This window comes from Pterocles gutturalis, unplaced genomic scaffold (assembly GCF_000699245.1).
Source record: "Pterocles gutturalis isolate BGI_N339 unplaced genomic scaffold, ASM69924v1 scaffold15545, whole genome shotgun sequence".
NCBI classification, from domain to species: Eukaryota; Metazoa; Chordata; class Aves; order Pterocliformes; family Pteroclidae; genus Pterocles; species Pterocles gutturalis.
In genome coordinates, this window is record NW_010144028.1 from 49907 (window position 1) to 74685 (window position 24779).

General features: G+C 38.3%; 1 protein-coding gene across 1 annotated transcript in view; it reads right to left on the reverse strand.

Annotated features, from left to right (window-relative positions):
* Positions 1 to 24779, reverse strand: part of LOC104470153 (protein kinase C-binding protein NELL1-like) — a gene marked incomplete at its 3' end in the record, with an annotated part of 171189 nt that overhangs the window by 34375 nt on the left and 112035 nt on the right. Inside the window, exon 14 of the mRNA XM_010084976.1 lies at positions 3003 to 3125. Coding sequence (XP_010083278.1) covers positions 3003 to 3125 — 123 coding nt within the window. The remainder of the gene's footprint in view (positions 1 to 3002; positions 3126 to 24779) is intronic.

A 24779-nucleotide genomic window follows, 5' to 3' on the forward strand; every position in this document is an offset into this window, starting at 1 on the left:
ATAGTGCCCTTAGAGAGGCTGTAAAATTGGACCGCATAGTGGTGGATATGTACAGCTTAGCTCTTAATACAAAAATAATTGCACCTGAATTTCAATATCTCACACAACTAAATCCAGGCAAGAAAAAATTATCATAAATCATTTTCATTTCATTGAAATTGTTTTAAATCACCACAGTCCAAAACTAAACTAAGAACAACATTTGAACTGAAGGAGCTTAAAAATTGCATGGCAAATAATTTATAAAGGGAGTTTATAAAACTCAAAAACCAATACACAAACATAGCAATTATAATTAATGTACCACACTTGATAACTACCTAATCATCAATAAAAAGATTTTTACATTAAAACTTCAAATTTTCATTTTTATTAATGCAGTGGATTTAGGACTATAGAAAATTTAGTGGCTTCAATCACATTGTCCTGATTCCGAGTCCAACCATGCTAGATTTACAATGAAAAAAAATCTAATTCTAGTTGCACTGTTGTTTATCTGTATATTGGTGTAAAATTATTAAATCGGTTACATCTAGAATGCTTCACTCAAGAAGTAGTTATCCAGTGTCTTACACTTGCCATGGCATTTTCCACGTGCCATGACACCAAAATGCATATGCATGCACCTATCTGCTTTTTGCAGTGATTTATTCACTATGTTTTAGGTACAAAAAAAAACTACACAAAACTCAAGACCGTGAAGAATGAAGATGAGAAACTCAATACGAGTCGAAACTTCTATATTCTTTAATGAGACTTTTGAATATTACATCAAAACAGCAATTAAGGTCATGATGAGGCATACAAACCATTGAAAGCCTTACAGCTACAAAAATTGGAGGCTACGAGGAAGGATGTGTTTGTTCCTTTCCTCTTTAGTCTTGGCCTACATATTCTTCTACAAAGGCTTTCAACTCCACCTCCAACAGACACACGTACACGCAAAAAACATAAACCTAAGTGGCAACCCTCACATTTGTGCAAGTAAACCACTGTGACTGGTAACTGATAACGTATCACTGTTCAACTCAGTAAAAAAGAGGCAAAAGTGGTGTTTCTGGTGCTACCATGGGTAGAATGGAAACATTTCTTAAATTAGCAGTCCAAACTTGTAAAAACCTCAAGTGACCACAGAACCACAGGCAGAGAAACTCAGACCACTACTTTATGTTGAGTGTTTTCCTAAAACGCACAAAATTCTAGTAATGGCTGGTTTGCAATAGTAACTATTCCATGTAGTGACAGATTATGCTTATCTCTAGAGATTTTAATAATTATTAGATTGCAAATCACTTTCCTATAATCTTTCCTACAATCAGTTTTCTTTTCAACTAATGCTTCCCAGTCAGAATATAAGAACACATTTTGTTTCCTCTTTTTCCATGGACACCTATCTCAAAAGGGCAACTATGACTACATTCATCTGTGCAGTTCAAGTCACACTAAAAAATACATGTTATATATAGTTTATCCACAATTCAGATTTCCACAGAACTTTGAGAGTACAAACATGATTGCATTTCCCCAGTGCCATTTCATTACTTCAACATTACTAGCTTAATAAATATGCAGTAAGAGTTTCGCTTGGAGATTTTTGGCACATTAAACCAAACACCCAGGTGTGCAAACGAAGAAAACCAGTGTGAAAACATGGTTTTTATGAACTAATCCAAACACCCCCGTTTCAAAGAAACATGATTAAGGGTTTATCTTGCTGTATTACCCTCAGAAAAAAAAAATATCACAGTCACACAGGCTATTCAGACTTCCCTGAAACTATAGTTGTCTATGCTGCAATTTACATAGTATGGAGAGTTTCTTCCCAGCATCACCTGCTAATATAGATTGACCAAGGTTTAACTTGCCCACTATTTTCATAACATTTTTATATTTGTTCTTAAATCTTTATGAACCATTTTACAGTTTTAAACACAGGGATGCTCCTGTGCAGATGGATGGTACCCAAAGAAAGTCATACAAAAAAGCAATTACATGGTGTATGCTAATTCAGCAGCTGACAGACTGATCTTAGTGAAGAACTTCAACTTGAAACAAGAATGACATCAATCTTCATCCTCCTTTAAGGAATTGCTTGACCAATTTACAACATTCTATAAAATTAATATCCAGCCTCTTTTGCCCCCAAACTAAGTACAGAATATTTTACCCAGTATATTCCTCAATTTCAATAGTTGTCATTTAAAAAAAATATTAGAAGTTAGTTTTCTATTACTGCAATTCCATTTAGAAAGTCAGAAAGTACACAGTCCTAGACAAGACCAAAAAATAGCTTTTTATGAGACAAACAGTATTCATAAATGCGTGAGTTACAACTCAACAGTACTTCACAACAGAGCCCTCACTAAGTCACCAAGTTAATATATTCCCACCTCTGTCAAATATAACATATTTGCTTCTCTTTCTCTACAGGAACAAAAACAAAAACCCACCCTCAATGAATGACTTACTACTTCACAGAAAGCATGGCGGGGTATCAGTATTTCTTGTTTACATAACTGAGAAATCTTCAAAACACATGTTTAAAGGTGAAGATTAAAAAAAAAAAAAAAACAACCACCCTTTTCTGATGTGAGTAGTCAAAGGAAAACCATATGGTGTTAGCATAAAAGACAATTACCCTAATTTAGAAGGCATCTGATTAAAGTTTAAAAGCCAAAGGTGATAGCACATACCATCCATGGTTTATAAAACAATGAACATCACTTAAATGCTGAATGATACTAGCTCAAATGACAGTATTCAGTGACAGTAAATGAAAAGTATTTTTCCTCTGGCATTCCAAAAATATTTCCTTCTTGCTAAGAAGTTATGTACAAATCAATTCCCATCATCTCCATGCATTCTCCATTTGCCAGATGATAAATCTTACAGCGAACCATTGACAGACCCCAGCCATCACAAGTTACCAGAAGGTAGGCGACTGTCAGAAAATATTAACAGAGTCTGCCACGTTCACAGTATTTCAAGAGTAAGAGCCTTACCTCTGCAGATGGTCCCATTCCCCACGTATCCCGGTTTGCAGGTACAGCTATGTCCCCTGACAGTGTTTGTACAGATCGCATTCTCATCACAGTTATGCTGTCCGCTGCCACACTCATCATGCTCTGCAAGGGAAAAAATAAAATAGAATAAAATTACAAGAGAGACAGAGAGCTGTTCAGCGTGATGTGGCATTTGGAAACCAAGTGGAATAACAAGGTTGTACAATGGCTGGACACTGGGAGTTCGGTGTGGGCGTCTGCTACAGGTTTGCTTCAATTACGGAGACTCAACAGCATGTACATGGTGACAGTAGATGATTTAGGATCAAAAACCCATGAAGAAGATTATCACAGAAGAATATCTGCTGTGAAGATTAACCTTTCCATCACTGTCCATCACCAACAGTAATAAGCATAAATAGAAGGTAAGTGAACACAAGAGGGGCCCTAACAGCACCCCCTTTAAATACATGTCGTTCAACTGTCACAGCCACTGGCTCTAATGCATGCTGAGCCAGCTCTTTCTCTAAGAGCATGAATAACATTTTACATTTTCAGAGTACCATTCATACCACTGAACCCCAAAGAGCCCTCCAGACAAACGGGCCATGTTTTGCTTTCATCCAGCAACTCTAACTGCTGCCACCGAGCCCAACTTGCTGCAGCTCCTGCATTGACTCCTTTTGCTACATTTTGTTCCACTAAAGCATCAGTTAGGTGGAGAGCTACCTGACCCTGAAGTTTCTCACTTCCTCCTGTAATTACTAGGAGCTTCCCCCACGCAGGAGAATTGGAAAAAGAAAACCTGAATATTTTACACCTTTGCACTGGTGGAATCAAGAGGGTGCAATGAAATTTCTCAAAACCATACAAAGGACAACAGACATCATAAAAAGTCAGAATCTGGAGCCCTTCTTGGTAGTATTCATTTATGCAACTGCAGTCATCAGGCTGGCATCCATATACTCAGAGGTAAAAGGTATCCCTTTTGGGAATCTGGGTTTTGCTTAAAAATACCAGTGAATAAGGGACATACAAAGGACTATGGACGAAGTTTAGCCTTCTATAGACCACAGAGAGAGGTAGTGCCTTTAAAACGCAAGTAAAATACTTTTACAGACTCTGAATTCCCCCTTTGGAAGAGCCTCTCCATTGACAACAGGATAAGAGGGTTCACCAGGCTTGAGTTAACTTCTGTAATGCCCCTACTTTACTATATCATAGAATAACAGCCAATTTCCAGATAATTCAAGAAACATGGAGATTTGAATGGTGGATTCCAAGGAATCCTCCAAACCAAATACTTCTGGAATACTGCTGATAACTATTTGCAGAACATATATCCAACATGTTTTTCTATTTTTCAAATACATTTGACAGCAAAATGATATGGATTGCAAGCATTTTCTTTTAAAGAGCATCAAAGCAATATATCACTCTCTCACTCTTTGCTTTTAGAAAGAAACTCTCATACACACACACACTCAAACGTGCCTGGCTTTAGCTGATAAATTCAGGCTTACACTTATACTTGTTAGTTTGTGTTGGTCCCCAGCTCTGTTTAGTAATTCACTTTCAGCTCCTTTCCAATTTTCAGATGCCTTACATATTCTGAATGCTAGGCTTCTTCAAAGGCTGCTGTTCTCTCCTTCATCTTTTAAGAAACTGGTACCACAGCCTGATTCTTGCCACTCCTGTCTCATGGTACTCCAACGGCTGGGTCAGCCACACAAAAAGTATCAAGCTACCCTCCAAGGAGGTGCTTAGCAGACAGTTAAAGCTGAATGATGCTTTCATTTAAATGAGACACCCTCTCCATAATCTCTTCCTCCTTTTACTACTTTTGTTAGTTATTGCCATTAGCTTTCATGTGTTTGTGTTCAAACTATAATGAGAATGCCTTTGCGATAGGCTTGTGTACACACAACATCATTCCTACTCAAACAACTGCCAAAATTAGTTGATTACCTTCTCAGCACTTCAAATACAAGCAAAAGATTTCCCAGTAGTAATGTATGTGTTTTGCCAAAACACACACGAGATTATTCTCTGCTCTGTTGTTCTAGGACTTTGACAATGTAAATCGTTGTGTTTACCACTCCTGCAGATGTACAGATGCTGGCGATACTGAACGATTTAACACCGACAAAGCTGCATTCCCACAGTCATACTTAAAAGAGAGGCGAGTTTTTTCTAAGGATATAGTTTGAAGAGTGAGCACAGGAACCTGCCCTTCATGAGACATCCCAATGCACAAGGAGGACTAAGGGAACCTCATCTGCACGAGGAACCCCGAGATTTCTTAGCAGCAGTATGGCTGCAATAACGGGAACTTCAAAATGCAGTTTTCTGTGGTGTAGAGATGACTCTAGATGATGTTGCTACAGGCCTAATAAGAATGAGACAGTATTGATTTTCTGTCAAGCTACAAAATTATTTTATTCCAGAAGGAAAAACCCTTAAGATTCTCTCAGTTGCGAGTTACCTCTCATCTTCTTCTCCCTCACAGGAGATCATCCTTTGGAGTACTTGGTGTTCACACTGGGAATCCAGCATGGGAAGTGGGCTCATGTTTTGTTCAGCCTCAAAGAAGATCATGGCTAATTTGCAAAGAACACTGTTTTCTTACACACACCAGTTTCCAAAATCTCCCACTCAAGCACTGATCAGACAGAACCTGCTTTTGCTTTGATGTTATGGTAAATACTGTCTGACTAGACAGCAATCAAAGACTGGGAGAGAAGGACAAAGAAACAAGTGAAGGGAGTCACAAATAGTATCATTCCAAAGCACCACACAGGGGAGAGCTGAGACATTGGGGATTCTACAACACAAAACCAAAAGTCTTTTTTTTTTTTTTTTTTCCACACACACATATATATGGAGATATAAATAAATATGCTGCCATGCTCAGGAATGAAACTGTCATTGTTAAATTTGATTTAAGTCATCCATCTGTCTGTGATTTCTGTTTGTTACATAATATACAGAGTAGGAGCTTACGACCAAAGAAAAAAAGTACTGGCAGGCTTACCGAGAAGGACAGCACCGTAGGATGCAATTCCCTGACCCAGCACTCATTTCCCTGGATTATTCATATCCATTTCAAGAAACAGGTACCATTTCAGAACAGTCACAACAGCAGCATCATTCTTTGCTTGCAGACAAGTTGGTTTATTTATGAAACCTCTGTAAATTATCTTCAGCATTACTATTTCTGTTACTCAGGAATCCTGGTGGTTGCTGCCTCTATTCCATGCTTTGTTTTTGATGAAGCCAGAGAAATCAGTTACTTTTTTTGTGCCTCTGTTTCCCTCTACTAAATGAGAATATTACAAGACTTTTTCCTTTTTTTAGTATTTGTCATCAAACACTAATTTTTTTACAGAAAAATAAAGGATATCAATCTTCTGTTGCAGAAAAGGAAAAATCAAGTATCAGCTACTGGTTTACCTTTACTTAATTTATTTTTCCTGCAAGCAGAGATGAGGTATGAAAGGACACATCACCTCTAAAGCTTCAGCTCACCTGTCTCTGTCTCCTATCCACCAAGCTACAGCTAAGGCCAGCAAACTACACATTTAAACCTAACTTTTTCCTTCTAGATAAAAACTTTACAGAATTTCCAAAAGCTCTCATGAACTTTTCCACAATTGTCGAGAGTGTCTTATTTTCTGAGTTCACCTATGAACCAGGCCAGCTTGTGAAGCAATATATAACTTCCATTCTCTCCTCAGCCTTTATCCGAGGATGGCTGTCAGCCTCCAAAGCACTTGAAAGATCACTGGTCAGAAACTGGGCATCCATTTACAAACCATAACTCTGCCCCTGTGCTGTATGACTGTGGAATCACAATACGCATCATTTTGTTTAAAACAAAATCTCTACAGAAAACTTCTGTTTGAAAAAGCTGTCGCTGGAAAGTCAGCTCTGGTTAACTGCTTTCCTCAGGCAATGGAAATTTTACCAACTTGAAGAGAAGTCCACTCTGATAGCACTACAGGTCTGGGGACACTGATATTTATTTATACACGGGTAGCGTTACGTGATGGCACATGCACAGTGGTTAAAGGTAAGCATTATGGTTATGCCTGCTTTATTCAGAGGCAACCTAATAAAAGTAGGTTTATCTTGATGGCCCAAATACTCAGGAACTGTCTGGTGGAATCTGTTTTAATATTACATGGCCTTATAGCTAACAATCACATAAAAAGAAAAGTTAATTCACCAGAAAATAGTTTCAAGTAGATGGTTACTTGCACATCCTATTACAAGAAGCACCAATGCACCCTACAAATTGCAGAAAACCACCTTATACCAAAACACAGCCTGGTCTGTAAGCACACACAATATCTCCTTTTTCCTGAAATCCCAGAGAAGAAACTAGTTACAGTACAATGGAAAAACACAGACTATTCCCTGTTAAATTCTCAATAACATGAAATGAATAAGAAACTGCTGAATTAAGCAGAATTACCAGACTGCCACGGAGAGAGTTGTGACCACACTGCATCCCCCTGTACTGGTACATGTGCTTGAGGCAGATGGACCCCAACCAAGCCAACAGCACAACACACCAACACCTGCAATACCAGCAGCCAACATCTACTGTATATATATATATATATGAAAAAACAACAGTTGAATAATACCTGAGGCAGCAGAAGAGCAGGAACACAACTAAACTCCATACCTGCCAGCAGAACACTCCCTATAAAAGGTCAAGCCTCTTGCTAATAGCTCTATTAGCTACACCTTTAGCAGCAGCAGAATAATCGATCACGATGCATTGCAGCTGTGAAGTCACTGCCTTAAATTTTAAACAGACCTCTAGCTTTCTTCAAAACACATGTACCTATTTAGGTTAATGAAGCTGAAGCTTCTACAGGTTGTAGCAGGTCCTGCACACCTCAAATGAGCAAGCATTCCAGCTGCCCCACCATGAATATGTAACCCTGCTGCTGCTTCATCACTTCAGTGTGAAATATAAATAGGAATATTCAAACAAGGACAAAAAAAGTCAGCAACCTTCAGGCACTCATATTTCTGTCAAATCATCCATATCCCCATTTGTCTAGCCTAATCTTACTGAGGAATCGCATAACTACTTTTGTTTTGTCATACTTGAAAAATACCTTCTGTTCCAGGCCAAACTGAACTGGAAGAATGCAGCAGGAAAAGCACTGAGGCAGGGGGAGCGGGACATACAAAGACTTTGGCTGCCAGAGGTAACGTATTCTGCATAAAGCCACCCACATCATATTGCAAAACTGTTTGTAAGTAAAAACAACCACATAAAAATAATTCAGAACACATGCAAAGTAAAGAATGATTCATTTGTCAAGTATTTATAAATACAGATGCACAAAAACCTAAACATAAATAAACAATTATAGGTAAATACAATTTTTCCCCATTCATGTGTACATGAAATGGAGTGTTTGTGAAAGGTTCTAGGCAGCTCTGACAAACAGCATCAGAAGTTACATCAGTAATAAAAAATGGCGTATTTCTATACTCTTGAAGTTTTGGCTATTTTCAATATCCACATTTTCACTAAAGAGAACTTTTCAAATAAAATCCTTTTCTACTCATTTTCCAAGAAGAAGATGGCCTTTGCTTATATTTGGTGTGTATTTTTTTTAATGCATTTTTTTCAGAGGTGCTACGGAATTTCTAGGATGCTTCTGCTTTCCCATGCCGAAAGAGACACCACCATCAGACCAACTGGATTTGTATGGGCTCTGAAGGCAGGACCTACTCGGCTTTAGCTTTCACGTTATTTTTTTCCTTGTTTCCACATGCTTGGAATAACTCAAATGTTTGTATTGTTGTACACTTTGTCTTAAATATTTAATGATAATTAGAACCACACATTGAAAATATATAACAAACAATGCATAGTAAAGCTAAGAACCTTTTGGTCAAGAGTCATAACTAACTGTACAGTCAGGATAACTCTCCCTTGCACAGTTCAAAAGCCCACAATGGATTTCAAACTTACAATTTCTAAAAGGCACATTTGACACAGGATTTAATTTTTTTAGCAAGAGTGCCGACCTTTTTATCTTTATTTTCTTTAAATAAGGATGTTCTTCATAAAAGGACTGGCACTGGAATGCAATTACTGGAGACATATCCTATTGAATGGTCCTTCACCATTGCTACTCTCACTTCTCATTACAAGAAAACGCCCCAATTTAAACTTGCTTACAAGATAGAAACAATTTTCCTATTGTAAGGATTTTCTTCCATTAGTTCCTCAAAGCCTTCATAAGTTAGTAATAAAACATTGCACAATGTTTTCCAAAGATGAAAGATTCTGACAATTTCTATTTATTCTTATTTTTACAGCATTGAAAGGAAATCTAAGTTGTTCTCTAAATTGTTGAGATGACAGTCTGCTTTTCGGGTATGTAACCACAGAAAATATTTCTTGTCACCAAGAGACCTACAACAGACAGACAACTCACTTATGGAATAGGAAGGTCATCAGATGCTACTATTGTTTATTAATACAGAGGCCATTTGTAGAGAATAGATGCCCTAATGTAAAAGTAATTAGCTACTGGCAACAGTTAAGGAGTGGCCTTTGAAAACTCAGAGAGGAGAAAGCCGTCTCTCCAAATGCTTTTAAAAAGAAGCAACGCTTTCTTGCACGGCATTAGGAAATATTAACAATATTGACACATACGGAAAATCCAGAATGTATCCTTAACAAACAAGCAGGTTGATAATAAAATGGCAATCCACCTGACACACTCTCAATTTAAACTGGATCCTTTGCTGCAGCTTTGTGGACTTATTTTTGAAAACCACATTAGTTATGTTTGGATGCAGCATTGTCCAGTTGCCTAATGCTGAAAAGGGATCTTAAGAAAAAAGTCAGTATGTAAACACTACACACTAGGACAGCTTGTATGATTGTGCTAGAGGATTAGTCATCCGTCAGTTTCCACATCTTCCATCTCAATATATTTCTTGACATAGTTACAAAGCAGAGAATTTCATACAGAGAGCAAAGAACACCTGGAACTCAGTGTGATGTGCCCCATTGAAAGAGCACAACTACACAGTTCCAGCTAGACTAGTGACATTAATATTGATAGAGGAATGGTAAAAAAACCCTGTTCTAGCAAGTTCTCAGCTTCTGCAAATCATAGGACATTCACTTAGGAACATAAAGAAATTGCACATAATGACACAATCTGAAAAACCGGGACTTTGTCTAGCAGTTGCCACTGCCTAATTTACAGTTTTCAGGAGAGATGCCTGCTACCATTACATCTCAAGATAAAGTTTTATTTTGCCTCTCTGTTGCTAAAAGCTGAATATGGTCCAAGCACCTTCACTGTGTTGGAATAAAACCCTGAAGCAATATGTGCTGATTTATTTATACAGTAATATAACTTAATCTAAAAGGACAGGCTGCTTTTTACTCATAAAATTGCGAAAGCTGCATATTTTATGAAGCTGGTATCAGAACCTCATCTTTCAGGTATTTTCAGTTCAACAATAGCTGCAAGCTTTATTTTGCAGAAATCTCAAAATCACCAATACAAAAAGTATGAAATAAACCTCTGGATGCAATTTTTAGACAACATTTCATCATGGCTTGATGAACTTAAATTGGTGATACAAGTTCAAAAGAGTTTCGGATTTCAGCACTCCATGATGCTTTAACTTCCACATTAAAAAAAAAAAAATTACAAAAAGCAATACGTACCTCATTTCAAACTCACACAAAAGTCTGTTAGTGCTATTGCAATACAGTAAGGTGGAATTGTTTCTAAATGAACCACAGGTGTGACAAATGTGTCAATCTGCTGATACAAGAACACATAAAATCCCAGTTAAGGTTTTCTAGCAGAGTTCAAGTATGAGGAGGACAGGACATGTATTTTCTTTGTACCTATCAGAGACGCAATAAAAAGGTTTGCAGAGTTTTAGAGGGTGTATTACAGGTGATACGAAAGTCCCAAAGACTTAGCCTACTTTTCTCAATTTTCTGTTTTACAAAGTCAGAGTCAAGCTGTTATGTTCCCCTGCAAATTTAGCACCTTCATATTTTATCTACAAGTTTCCAATTAAAGAAGTGATGCGAAAAGGATGGACTCCAGTATATTTTAAGCTTTTGACAGAGCAGTGATTTGCAGCTCATCCAATAAAACCAGTGAGTGCTGGCTGATATTCTTAAAAATGGATGTCTAAAAACTGGCTTCTAAGACAGCATTTAGGCATCTAAATTACTAAATGGTTTGCTCCCTCAGAGTGCCAAAACCTAACTTCCTCCAGTGTGTTTAAACAGGATGTATGGGTTCACAGTACTTTAAAAAAAAAAAAAAAGAAAGAAAGAAAGAAAAAAAGTAAGTATAGTTCTTTATGTCACTCCTGTGTATTAGTGTTCAGTTTACTCCTTTAGCCTCACAAAACTACTATGGAATTTTTACACGGAAGGAAGGGATCAAATCTACCCCTCAAAGAGTGCAACTTCAGCATTATATTTACCCTCAAGACACAGAATCAATTTTTACTTGAAAGCAGAAATGGCAACTAGTGCATCATCATTTCCTAAGGCACCTATGTTTCCCCCTAGAGATATTCTACCATAATAGTGATCACAACAGACCATACTTGTCTTATGAGATCTGACAAGATCACAACCTGAGTTCTTCGGCTGCAACTACACCTTCTTATATCAGCAAAACACTGCACAGTGTGAAGATCCCACTGCTGAGACAAAAGACAGATCAAACAGAATTTATATGCTGTGCGTGTGCTCAGGCTTTCACAGCTAACTTACCAACGGATAGCGACAGTATAGATTTATTTTGCACTTTCATCACTTCTGTAAAAATTAATAAAAATTACTTAGATACGCAAACATATTATCCACAAGACTGAAAAAACATGCACGGTTGGTTGATGCTCATTCAAACACTGGAGATCCAGAGCAGTGGCCCCCAGGGGATGAAGTCACCTTCATCTTCTGGCTCCTTTTTCATTGGTAACCAGTGACTGACTCACAAAGTGCCACCCAAAGCCTCTCTGCTGTGGGGAGCAGGCTACTGGACGCAGCCTTTGGCAAGGCATGAGATAATTAAGAAGGAAAGCAGAACAGCAGGTGTGAGGAATGTCTGCAGAAATCAATTTACAGAAGAAGGCACAACGAAACTCTGTACTCAGCTTGAGTACCTAATACTGACAAGACAAAGCCATGTATATGCACCCAGTGAGGCAGAGGAGGTGGAGTTAAATGACCACAAATCATGAAGGGAGCATGAAAGTTCAGGAGGAGGATTAGAATGTTTCATTAGAAAAAGTGAGACAGAAGTCAAACGAGAGGGAAAATGAGAAATGAGAATCAAGCACTGGTGAACTGGGAAAGAACAAGCTTCTCGTTCACAAGAAACAACCTCCACAAAACATCTGAGGCTGTGGCTACTACATGTTGTTCGGCTGCTTAAAATTTTATTCCAGCATATATATTCCAGAGAAGAAAAGCAGGATTATAAAGAGCAGTCCAGCTCTGAAAAGCAAGCAATGATGCTGCTAGCTAAACTGAGCACAGATCTTCCTGCAGAACATGCCCCAAAGAGAAAGCACGATCCAGGGGTCAGAACATCTGGCACAATCTCAATTCCTCCCCTCTCTGTCTTAACTGACTACATGACTTGGTGATAACAATACTTTTGCCACCTCTTTTGTAAAACAATGGTTAGAGAGGTGTTACGACAGTGCAAAACTCATCTAATATCATTAAATTGTTTACCAACAAACAAGAATGGGAAAGAGACTGGATTTGGAATATTCTAACCATTTGAAAGAAAAAGGTAAGAACCTAAACCAAACCTGATGTCTGTCACTGTTAGGTGACAGGTAAACACTATGACATGCTGGAACACCGCTGACATTTCAGGGGCAGCTTGTATGTACAAGAGCTAGAAAATAACCAAGAGACAATTTGAAAAGAGTTGCTGGTAATCATGTATTGAGACAAGGAATGGCTGAGAGAAGTCTGACAAAAGCCCATTGGGAAAGTGACAGATGTAAACTTTCTGTCATAGGTTAAACATCAGACAGACAATCACCGTAAGATTATTTGGAGGAAGGTGTCAGGAGGCACATCCTCAGACATCAGCTTCACAGAATTTCAAGAAATAAGAAGATCAAATGCTTTTAGTATTTAAATGAAGACATACTTTACACATCAAATAATATTCCTGCTCTAGATACTATCTCTAACCCCTGCAAAGGCATTTCGTGTCTTCATTGACTATTTCCTAGAAGAACGCTCCTATACAGAAAGGAAAAGACAAGGTTCCTGTTCCCCTGCCTTCTGCACCCCACATCCCACAAGCAGGGGAAGAGAAGGAAGAGAAGTTATGTAAGTGCAGCTTGCCCACAGTTTTGATAGAGACTCTAATTTCAGTCCTTTTACATCTTCCATCTAAGGGGCTCAAACCCAATTACAAACATTAATGATCAGTGTCTCATATGTCACTTTTGTGTCCCGTGACAAATGTCTGCAAACAACAGAAAAAACAGTTGCAGAGATGAGGCATATGCCTTTCCCAAGGATCCCAGGGCTACGTAGCACAAGTGCTGAAATCAGCACTGAATTAGCATCAGAGTAATTAAGTAACTTTTTCCCACAGAAGACTATCGAGCTTTTGATTTTAACTACTCCTCAGAAAACCTGAACACACAGACAAGGCCTGCAGCATCACGGTGACAAATCCCCTGGAGGAAATCTCCTGCCAGAAACTGCCACCCGTACAGATCTCATGTCAGCCAGGAGCCCTCCATCTCATCTCCATCTTACAGCGACAGAAGCAGTCGCACGCACTCCAATGCCAAAGAAAAAGATCAGTGAATTAAGATGTTAAAAATTAATAGTGATTTTAATACTTAAATATTAATAGGTTAACTTGGAAGGAGAAAAAAGTATTTCTTTTGATACTAATTTGACCCTGCATCCTAGGTGACTGCATGATCGATGATCTTTAAGGTCCTTTCCAACCCTAACCATTCTATGATTCCATGATGAAGATGGCACGTGAAACAAATGAGGGTAACAAAACAATTGGCTGGAACCACAAATGGAAATTCAATGCGGTGCTTCGTGCCACTACAAGCCAAGGAAGTGGGGCACACCTCCCCAGGTTCACATGCCATTTAGGAAATTAATAGAATAAAAACGTGTTTCAAATATTTAACAAGAGGCAAGAGAAGGTCAACCAGGAATAATCTTTTAGCGGAAAAATTATACATATACAGTATTGATTCTTTTAACGCTCCTGTAGTGAGAGGAAAGTAACCTTTTTCAACCAGAAGGAGCTTTTCGAATTGATCCATGTTTGGCATCCCAAAAAGTACTCACACTGGGAAAGATGAATGATACGTCACTAGTCCTGTCACCAGTGACCACACCAGCACTGGCAAAACTGCTGTATTTCCAGAGAGTTTACCAAAAGCAGCCATGCAAAGTGGGAAGAAAAGTTCATTTGAATTAACCCTATGAGAGGAATGAACAACAACACATAATGCAACCTAGTATTCAGTTCTTACTTCCAACAAGAATTGTGTCTACGCGGGGGCCTTCGAAATAGTCTGACGCAGCTCAGCATGTCCTTGCTGGAGGAGTGACAATGAGGGAATATACGGAGAAAATAAGCACTGGGAGATCCCTCCTTTCCTTTTCAACAAAAAAGCAAATAACTGTGGCACAATAAAGGGGAAATGTATCTCAAAAATTGAGTAAGTTTAACATGGGCAAATGATGGCTTAAGATAAGGCTGTAGCATCCTGTAGTGAAAAGTCAGCTACATGAGGCGTTTTCTAACTTCAGTATTACTCTGAACCTTCCCCAGCCCCAGCACCCATGGGGAAGTGGTACATTTGGACAGGGTGAACCAACGGTTAGCTCCAGACGCAAAATAATTTCCATCTTTTGTTTCTAACACAAAGAACAGCCACAATTTTTGGCTCATGATCCTAATTTCCATTCTTTTTCTGAACAATTCATGGGGAAGATTCATATTTTAGGTTTATTCTCTTTGAAATACTTACTTGGCATTATTACAGCCTGTGACTTTGTGTTGTAAGGTTTTCAAAAAGCCTTTCAAAAGGAAACATTTATTATTCTGTGATGCTCACTGAGTGCTATTTCTTGCTTGAGAAGGCACAATGTAGGTTGCATAATAATAATAGAGCTATCAAAAAAAGATCATTAAGTGCAGCAGGATAACCACCTCACCTTGGGACAGGTTTTTCTCATTTTCTGTGTAGGCTGGAAGAGATCACCACATCTCTGAAAAATGCTGGTACAATAACCATTGGGCCACTCATAGAAATACAACAGGATTAAAAGACAATAAACAGCACTAAAGAAAAAAAACTGAAAAGGGGGTCCTTCTGAACTACGTGTACAGAGGAGGAAACCTCATAACACAGATTTCTATCAGCTGTACACGAAAGAGGAGGCAGCATGGGAATAAGATACAATTAGTTCTATCTGTCAGTAAGACACAGGAGGACAAAGCCACAGAACGTAATATAACAAAATGCAAATAGCTTTAGGTTCTCTGAAAAAAATGAGCTAATGAGTAACAAATGCAACTCTACTAAGAAAAAAAAAAGAGGTAATATTTAGGCTCAGAAAGAATAAACTTGAATGAAAATGAATTGAGATGAACTAGAACAGAATATTTAACAGTACTTTCTGTAAAGCAAAACAAGTGTATACTTTATATGCTAGCTGAAAAAATCATAAAATGCAAAAATGTGTCTCAGCAAGAGTGACTGTAATTGTTACAAAGTTTTGCATATTCTTTCCAATTATTCTAAAAGAAAGATGAGAGAGCATTTAAAAAGCAGAGGAGAATCAGGAGCATCATTGTCCGCACTAATTCACAAATGGCAAGAAACTACAGAAAAAAGGTAGAAATCTTTATTACCCAATGTCCAAGATTGACATTTCACTAAGGCTGAACTTTCCTGCCCTCCCACTGCAGTTATATGCACTTCAAATGGTTATCATTTGAACAGCTACAGACAGGAAATTTAAAAAGAGAAATTTACAGATATTTACAGGAGCAAAAAATCGCTGCAATAGGATTTTGTGTGTAATCTGTGCTTCACTGTAAAACTAAGGTAACTGCTCCACAAAAACACTAAGAATCTCAATGCACTCTTGTGCTGAAGGATCTTGAAGGTTTCAAATGGAAATACGTTAGGACTATAATTACTATTGTTGCTGTTGGTAAATACTCTCTGGCTGTTATTCTCCTTTGACTGTTCCTTCTAACAGATTGGTTTAAGTCACATCAAGTTCGCCTAATCTAATTAGATCAGATATTTCATAATAACCTGCCTTTCCAGACACAATTTTATCACCCGTTAAGTAATCACATTTTTATACTAAAGCTTAAAATGCCAGGACACTGAAAATAATGTGTTGTGGACAATGGAAATTACACCAACAAATAGCATTTGAAGGATTTAAACAGATAGCGGCAATTATCCTCCTCTTTATGGAGCATGAAAGTGATAAAAATGATTATTTTTCCAAGATCACTATAATATTCATGTATCTACTTAACTTTTTTCCTTAGAAGGTCCCATTTGTTTTCTCTAAAGAAAGGAATAAAAAGATTTAAAATGATTACTCAGTACTTATGAGAAAATGAATAGCAGCTACAACAAAGGTATGTAAAATGAGTAACAAAATGCAGAAAACTCTCTTACCCAACATTAATAGAAAAGGTTCTCTTGCTTGGTGAAATTAAAGGAGAAAAAAAATCAGGGTGGACAGACAGCAACAGTCATTTCACAGAACAGGTCTAACTGATAAAAGACTCTGGACAGTATTGAATTCAAGTCCAATAATATTCAAAATAGTAGCCTTTAATCTACATGAATAGCATGAATAGTTCTGCTACTTAGGATTTAATTATGAAACTATTGATCGTTATGGTTCAAGGCACAGAATGATCATTAGATGGAACCAAGGGAAGAGACTCCTATGATATATTGGGGTTGCAGGGAGGCCCACGTTTTCTCTGAAGCAACCAACTTTGCTGTCAGAGAATAAATACTAGGTCAACTGCAGGTCAAGATGCCAGGTTCTAATAAAAAGGCAATTAATTTTATCTGAAGAAAAGAAACAACGATGGATTTTAGACTGCTCTCTGAAGAGGTCTCGGGTAGGAGGGTATTCAGGATTATTGCATACAACAACGGGCCTTTCAGCTTCACCACTTCAATTATTTGTATTAGTTCAGCTAACAGAAGACCATGTTTACACTCAGCTTGGTTGTGGGAGGGAGGAGGAGTGGGAAGCCGGCCTTCTTGCCTTCGTCTGGGGCTAGCTGAGCCACTTCACACAGCAGGGCAGGACTACTGAAATTAATTCAAACAGGTTTTACACGAGAGGAAACTGAACATGCAACTCCACGCACATCTTCCTGCTGGTCCGTAGCTAAGGTAGAGAGGGCAGGTGGTGTGGTTACCTAGGAATCATGCAAATATAGACACCATTGAAGGCAAAAGGATAGCATGCACTTCAAAGATTAAATTTACGTTTTTCTTTAGCAGGAGGCATTGAGTAAAAGGAATTTTCCAACTGCTTTGCATTAGAAAGGGCTAATGTGTTCGGTTGCACTACATAAAGATTTAACATACTAAATGAACAAAAATTATAATCTTTCATTTTAGGCAAAGCAAGTAATTGGGCAGAAATAATTAAATCTTTCATAACAGTGCAGAGGACTTTTAGTTTTATTGTCTGCAATGCTGGTCTTACAGAACTTACACAAGAGCTTTGAGAAGCAATGTAAGCTTGCCTGTGCAGGGCGCTGCACTAATCCTGCACCTCATCTACCCCGTGCCAAACCCAGTGGACAGTAGTTTGGTTTTATTCTTCCTATGGTACTTATCACATCTTATCTTTACAATGTTTGTTTCTAAACAGTAACATCATACTGAATTGTGAATAATCAGAGAGCAAAAAAAAAAAAAAAACTATCACAGGATCTTCAGACTAACACTGCTTTTACGGCAAATCTGATTTCTGTAAAAATGCACATCTAATACTAGGAATTAATAATAACTAATTAATAAGGTAAGAAACATCACCTGTGTAAATTTCATTGCTTAAAAATGGGACTCTAGCTTTATATTCCTAAGACTTAATGGTATAATATAAAAAATGATACTGAGATGATCACCCAAAGTGCTATTTTCAGGAGATATAAAAGATAAGGTCGGAAGATCTTTCTCTGCACAGAATTCTTGTGGTCACAGAGCTGTCAACAAGGAGAAACACACCCAATATTCATTAAAGAAATCTTTGGAAAAAGTCCTACATGCTAGCAATTTATTTTTTTTAAACATTGTAAAAGAGATGTGGCGCTTTTTTATAAGCAACCTCTGTTCAGAAAGTACTTGCACTCTTAAATCTGATTAGAGAAAAAAAAAGTCTGAGATATTAAAAGCCTAAAATAATAATAGCCTGAGGTCCAGCTGTTTACAGAGTTAACACCCTCAATCACTACCTAAACTTGCTTAATTTCTGTTCCCATGTAGCAAATAGAAAGGAGAGAAGGAAAAGTTCATCAAAGCAGAGTCCAAATCATATATAGTATAGAGTCCTTCCAGAGGTTTGCTGACAATCCACTACCCACGTTAACATTCACAAAGGGAAGGAACTTAAAGTTTTCCAGGAGATGCTTAATACTTTGCAGGCTCAGATGCAGCTAGGCAAGTTTCACTTCTGACAGGAAAGGCAACCGATAGCTGCAGTAGCATACAGCAGCAACCAGCAGCTCAGCACCTTGCAAAATCTTTCCAACAATCTGAGTAGTTCTTAAGTCTTATCCTGACTTTCTGTAAGACATATTTACATATTCCTGTATTTCTTTAGTTCACAAATCGTGAACTGGTAAGAGTTGCACCATGCTACTAAAACCGGAACAACAGCTTTTCATTTTGGCAGTGATTTATCCTTAAACCATCTGTTGCCGGAAAATCTCTATAACTGGGATGATCTATGGCACAGGATTCAAAACTGAGCTGTTAATGTCCTTCAAGAGCTGTCTGAATGTACTCATACACCAAGCACAATACGCACTTAACCTTAATGCAGCATGGTTTAGTGGGTTATCTGGTGTGGGTTGACGGTTGGACTTGATGATCCTTGAGGTCTTTTCCAACCTTAATGATTCTATGATTAGCTTCCATATTTTTCTGTATTTTGATAATCTGTTTTACACTCAACTTCTCAAGTTAACTGTGTTACGAACACTAAGCTTTCCACTGGAACAGAAATCAGTACTATAAAGGCAGTTAACCCATTGAAATAATGTAGGAGAATCATCTTTATAGACTGCAGAAAAAAATATCAGGTAAGGGCTTCATATTTCAAAAGAAGCATGAATTCATTTTGTCAGTGAATTAATTAGCCTCTTTTCTGCAGCGCAAAAACAAAATGCACATAGGGTAATAACTGCTCTTGGTCCCCGATCCAATTTATGGATCCTGACAGGCAGCCTAATGGCACAGATTATTTTTAATAAATCAACAATCTCAGAGCAACAAATCAAAAGCAGCAGGAACCAAAAAGACTTCAGAATCCAGTTTGACAGTAGACCTAAATAAGCATATACAAGGTTGATTTCTACCAGCCATAAACCCAGCCTCTGGATTATAAGGATTTGCAGGTAACCTCACTTTTAGCAACCTCAGTGCCTGAGTATTTAGCCATGTAACTTTTCTATATGAAACTACATGTAAGCAAAAAAAAAAAAAAGAGCAAAAAAACCCCAAACATCAACAACAAAAAAACACCACCATGCCCTCCCTGCTAATTTTATGCTTATCTCACTATCTATTGATAAAATACATGCAAAAGGTTGCATCCTTGAAAAAGAGACCTGAATGTATCACATATGAGAATATTAAAGGACTGTTAAATTCTCCTATCTCATTATAGCATTTTGTTTCCAAAGTCCCTTTAAAACAAGTTACATTTCAAATTCCACTAACACCCTGGATTAAGTCTTTCCAGCTGACTTTTTATACAACTTCTTAAGTTTCTGTGCCATAAAGAAGCCTCTTGCTGTCTTTACAAGTATCATCAATAAAGTTCAACTGTGGATACTCAATCACTCAAAACTGGTCATAAGTTTTAGCAATCCAGATGGAACAAGGCTGCTCTCTTGCCCTTAAAAACAGTCCTTTCTGTTTCTTTTGGAAGCATCAACCATGAAAGACAGCACATGTGCTTAAATGTTTCACTCTGCCTGGTGCCCTAAGCAAACAATTCTGCAAGATCTGCCATTCCTGTAATTGTCACACATTTCACATCAGCTAGGAGTTTTATTTAACTTTTTTATTATTTTTCATCTGTAACTTTTTTATTTTAATAATAATATTTTTAATAATCCCAGTCAGTCATTCAGTTCTAACAGCAGCAACAAGAAAAACTGCAAAGGAACCTACATCATCAGCTGCCATCTCACTAGAGCTTGCAACAGTTAGGGGCCCCAGATCTGGGCAGAGAAGTCACTTGGACTGTGGGTTTTGAATCTTCACTGAAGAGTAGGAATAAACCTAGTTTCCTAAGTGTGGAATGAATTGATCAAAAGATTGTAGCAAGTGATTTTAGAATGCCAGGCAGAGAATCAAGGGACTGAATAGGCTTTTAATACATTTAGCTCTTCTTCTTCCCAGAGAGCGAGGACTAACCCCCATGCCTAAGACTGGACCCCAAGCTGGACGGCACCATGGAAGCAGTGACAGACATTGAGCGCACTGACATCCACACCACAGTACGGCGTTCCTCAAAAGGCACGCCCCAGTCCAAGCTCAGACTGTAAATGTGATTTTCTCTGGGATTTCATCACGGTCTCAGAAACGTGAAGTTCCCTGCACTGTTACTGAGGACCTGACCTACCCCACAAGCCTTCCAGCAAGCACATCGCGAGCAGGTACAGCACAGTGCCGCTCACAGAGCGGGGCTCGCGCAGGGGTGCTGGTCAGCACACAGCTACCTGCTCCATTAGCTCACAGAAAGCCTGCAAGACGTTTCCATCGCAGTACTCTGCACGTGCAAGCTCTTTTTCCCAAAGGTGAAAGAGAACTGATGATGCAACGAGGGCAAGGAGTGAAGGGACCGACACAGAAGAGAAGGATGTCCAACAGGGAGCAAGATTAGATGGAGTCCACCTTCTTGCTTTTCACCATTCTGTTATGAAGTGCATCGAGACAGCACAAAGCCAGGCAAGTTAACTATTCACCTTTTCTATTCATAAATCACTTATAATTGGTGATTTTGCGTAACGCATCACAGGGTTTGTGGGACTCTTAAAAGCATATAAAGAGTGAAGCAGAAGAACAGAGCACTTCTTCAGCTCTCCACTGAGTACATGCAAAAAAGACAATAACATTTTACGTTGTGGTGGAATGTGATTATATTTGGAATGTCTTTGCCTTATTGCCAAGCCACATTTATGGCCTGATTGAAATACAGGATGCAGTTCAGGATTGGATAGATACCAAGGAATCTATCTGAAAAAAGTCTCCAAAGACCAGAGGTTTCCTTAGTCCCTTTGCTGAATGCATGTGTGTCTAAATATACACATTCTTAATTTACTGTTTGAAGAAGAATTTGCTATGTCAGATATTGCACAGAATGCCACTATCAACATTTGTGCTATTTTGAAAGAAAAAAAACCAACAGCAAACAAGCAGCCTAAAAACTAGCATAAGGGACAAATGCTCGTAGATCAGCATTACAAAAGCTTATATACATTAAATTTTGTGAAATAGAACCCTCCATTATGAGAAGCACAAAGCAGACTAAACCAAGTCCCTAGGATCCTGAAAACATGGAAACTTTTCTTCACCATAAATAAATAGGAAAAAAAATTTACCCTTACAAGTCATTAAGCTGTCTGTCCACGGCCATCTTTATCCTTTGCTCGACAGCCCTGGTTTTTGGCCTGTTCTGTTATCATCTGTCATAACAGGAAAGCCTTCCCCAAAACACCCGATTATCTCAGTCTAGCAGCATGAACCGTATTTTCTAAAAGGGAACTTTGCAAACTCTGAAAAGAAAAAAAAAAAATCTAGGCACATAAAAATCACAACAGACTATTCTAATGGGAGTACAATTAGCAAGACTGTTTCATTCATTTGCCTAGCTCTGTCCCACTTCTCTGACAATGAAGAATAAGAGTGATTTCTGGAAGAGACAGAAAAATCCCCAGTTTGAGCAATTATTACATGCAATCATGTAACTAAATAGGAAGTTTCATACTGGGAGGCAAAAAGCCTGGATGGAGTAGAAAGCATGAAAATATTAACTACAAAGTGATAGATCAAAGCACGTTGCTTTCTCCCCCTCCCTGTGCTATTCCCAAAGGCTGTATTTCTTAAGGACCAAGCAAGTCTGCTTGCCAGTGGCAGCTCCTCTACACCCTTTAAAATTATTTCGCAAACATTTCAGAAAGGCAACACTACCAGATTTACGGTTATTCACTGATGTTTACAAATCCAGAAATAAATTTAGGCTAGCTAGGTTATTAGACATACTAGCATTCACCTGCAAATATTACCCATAATATATCTCAATATTTTTGTTCACAGCCAGAACATAAAGGTCCTCCAAAACCAGAATGAGCCCACCCAAAGGACAAACTGTATTGCACACCTTCAGAGCAACAGAAACTCTGCCCTGTCCCCCCACCCCCTACCACACACATTTCTGCTGAAAAAAGCATTTTTTGAAGTTAGCTGGGAAGCTGCAGAACCAGCAAAGCAAAAGTTGGACAATCTACAATGCATGTCTAAACAGGGCTTATGCAAAAACCCAACCACTTCAAATACATAACAGACGCCCATCATTGAACCAGGGTCCTAAGGTCTCCAGTATCTAGGATTGCTCAGGTGATTCTTTGATCACTTGTATACAGTAATTGATACTCGAGAATCAATAGCTCTTAATAAAATATTACCTTTCTCCCAATCAATATGCACACATCTATGAAATATTCAGCACAGGTATAAAAAAATGAGCTCATAGCAAAGTCAGAAATGTTAATATATTTCCTGGTGTGTAAAACGCACATTTAGATTAAAAAAGGAAAACCCAAGACCTGCGAAAGCCTTTGTCCTATATATTTCTCACTGTCAGAAAAGCCCATCAGACAAAAGCACCATGGACTTGATGGAAAATTTTCTGTTGAGCTTAACAAGCTTTATAGAATTCCTTTGTTTCAAAAATAAAGGCCTTACTTTAGAAAGCTTAAATCCAAGCAGCAAAGATACTACATCAGAGCAGAAAAATGCTGCACATTTCACAGCTGTGCCAGTTCTTCCTTGGCAGACTACTCCCATCCACCACAACACTCTGCCTTTCAGGAGGAAATCCCCAAGTCACACACTTGTCAAATCCACGCTAACATACTGCAAGTCCTTGGCCTTTCTAGAGGTCCAGATTGCATCCCTGATCATTTCCACCATTCCTTAAATCAAAATGGGAGGAATTTGGCATTTCCAATGTGAACGGGCTCCTCTTCCTCTGTCTGGGATTTCTTTGGAAGAAATGCATACGTATGTGCCATACACTGTACAGATTTTGGTCACATCAGACTTCAGATACTACACACTGCAAGATATATGCATATTGGAAAAGCATTTGACTCTTTTTTTCCTAATATTTTCCATCAGTAATGTGCTCTTTGTTACTGAAATCAGACAAACCATTAACCCATTCAAGCCCCAAAAGCAAACACTATAGAGAGCCTGTATCTGGCCAGTATTTATCCATCTGACATTCCTTCTTTGTCTAGCTGAACAATGTACTTGGACAGAAAAAGAGGATATAGCAGGGAAAACAGAGAATTCCTATCCAGCAGGGTCAGCGTTGTGCCTGGCTAACCAGCCTTTGGCAGCAAGCCATTAACACAACCCAGGACTCTGAGAATCACTACAGGAGGTTTAGGTGATATCTGTCTGTCTGACTTGCCAACCCCATGGACACTGCGCCTCTTATCTGGGATCATTCTTTAGAGCATCTTCGTCGATAAAAACCCATGATCTTGCAGTTGAATGCAAAAAAAAAAAAAAAACCTTCCATGAGACACCAAAAGTTTGGGGGCACCGGCCCACAATTTTCTGAAGGTATAATGTCAAATTATGACAAAAACCCCCTGAGGATATTTTTGTACTGTTCAGCCATAAACCTAAAAATAGGCTTTTGGGTTATAGATGAGAAGAATAAAAAGAAAAAGAAAAATATTTATTAAAAGATATTTTAAATATTAAAAAGGACTGCAAATAGAAAGGTCAAAGCATTCTTTGTGTTCACCGAGCATATGACAATAGGCTTGAATTGCAGCAGGGGAGATTTAAGGTAGCCATTAAGCAAACAGTTCTTAATGGCTAAGAACTGGGGGGGAACAAAAAGGGTATTAAGGAATTTCCCTCACTGAAGTTGTCTGGGTTTTTTTAAGAACAGGTGAGCCAAAGGATGTTTCAGGGTCCATGGATCCTGCCTTGAGGAGCAGTGGTGAGCCAGATGCCCTTCTCTCTGAGTCAGTTACCTCCACGATTTAGTAGGAGAGTTCAATTCTGTGTCTGAACAACAACATGTTTATTACAAATGGGTTCTATAACAGAATACAGCATGGGGGAATTTTTTGCTTGTTTGGACAGAGAAAATGACAAACCCTGGCTGTTAGAGCTCCAAAAAGATCAGAACTTGATTGAATA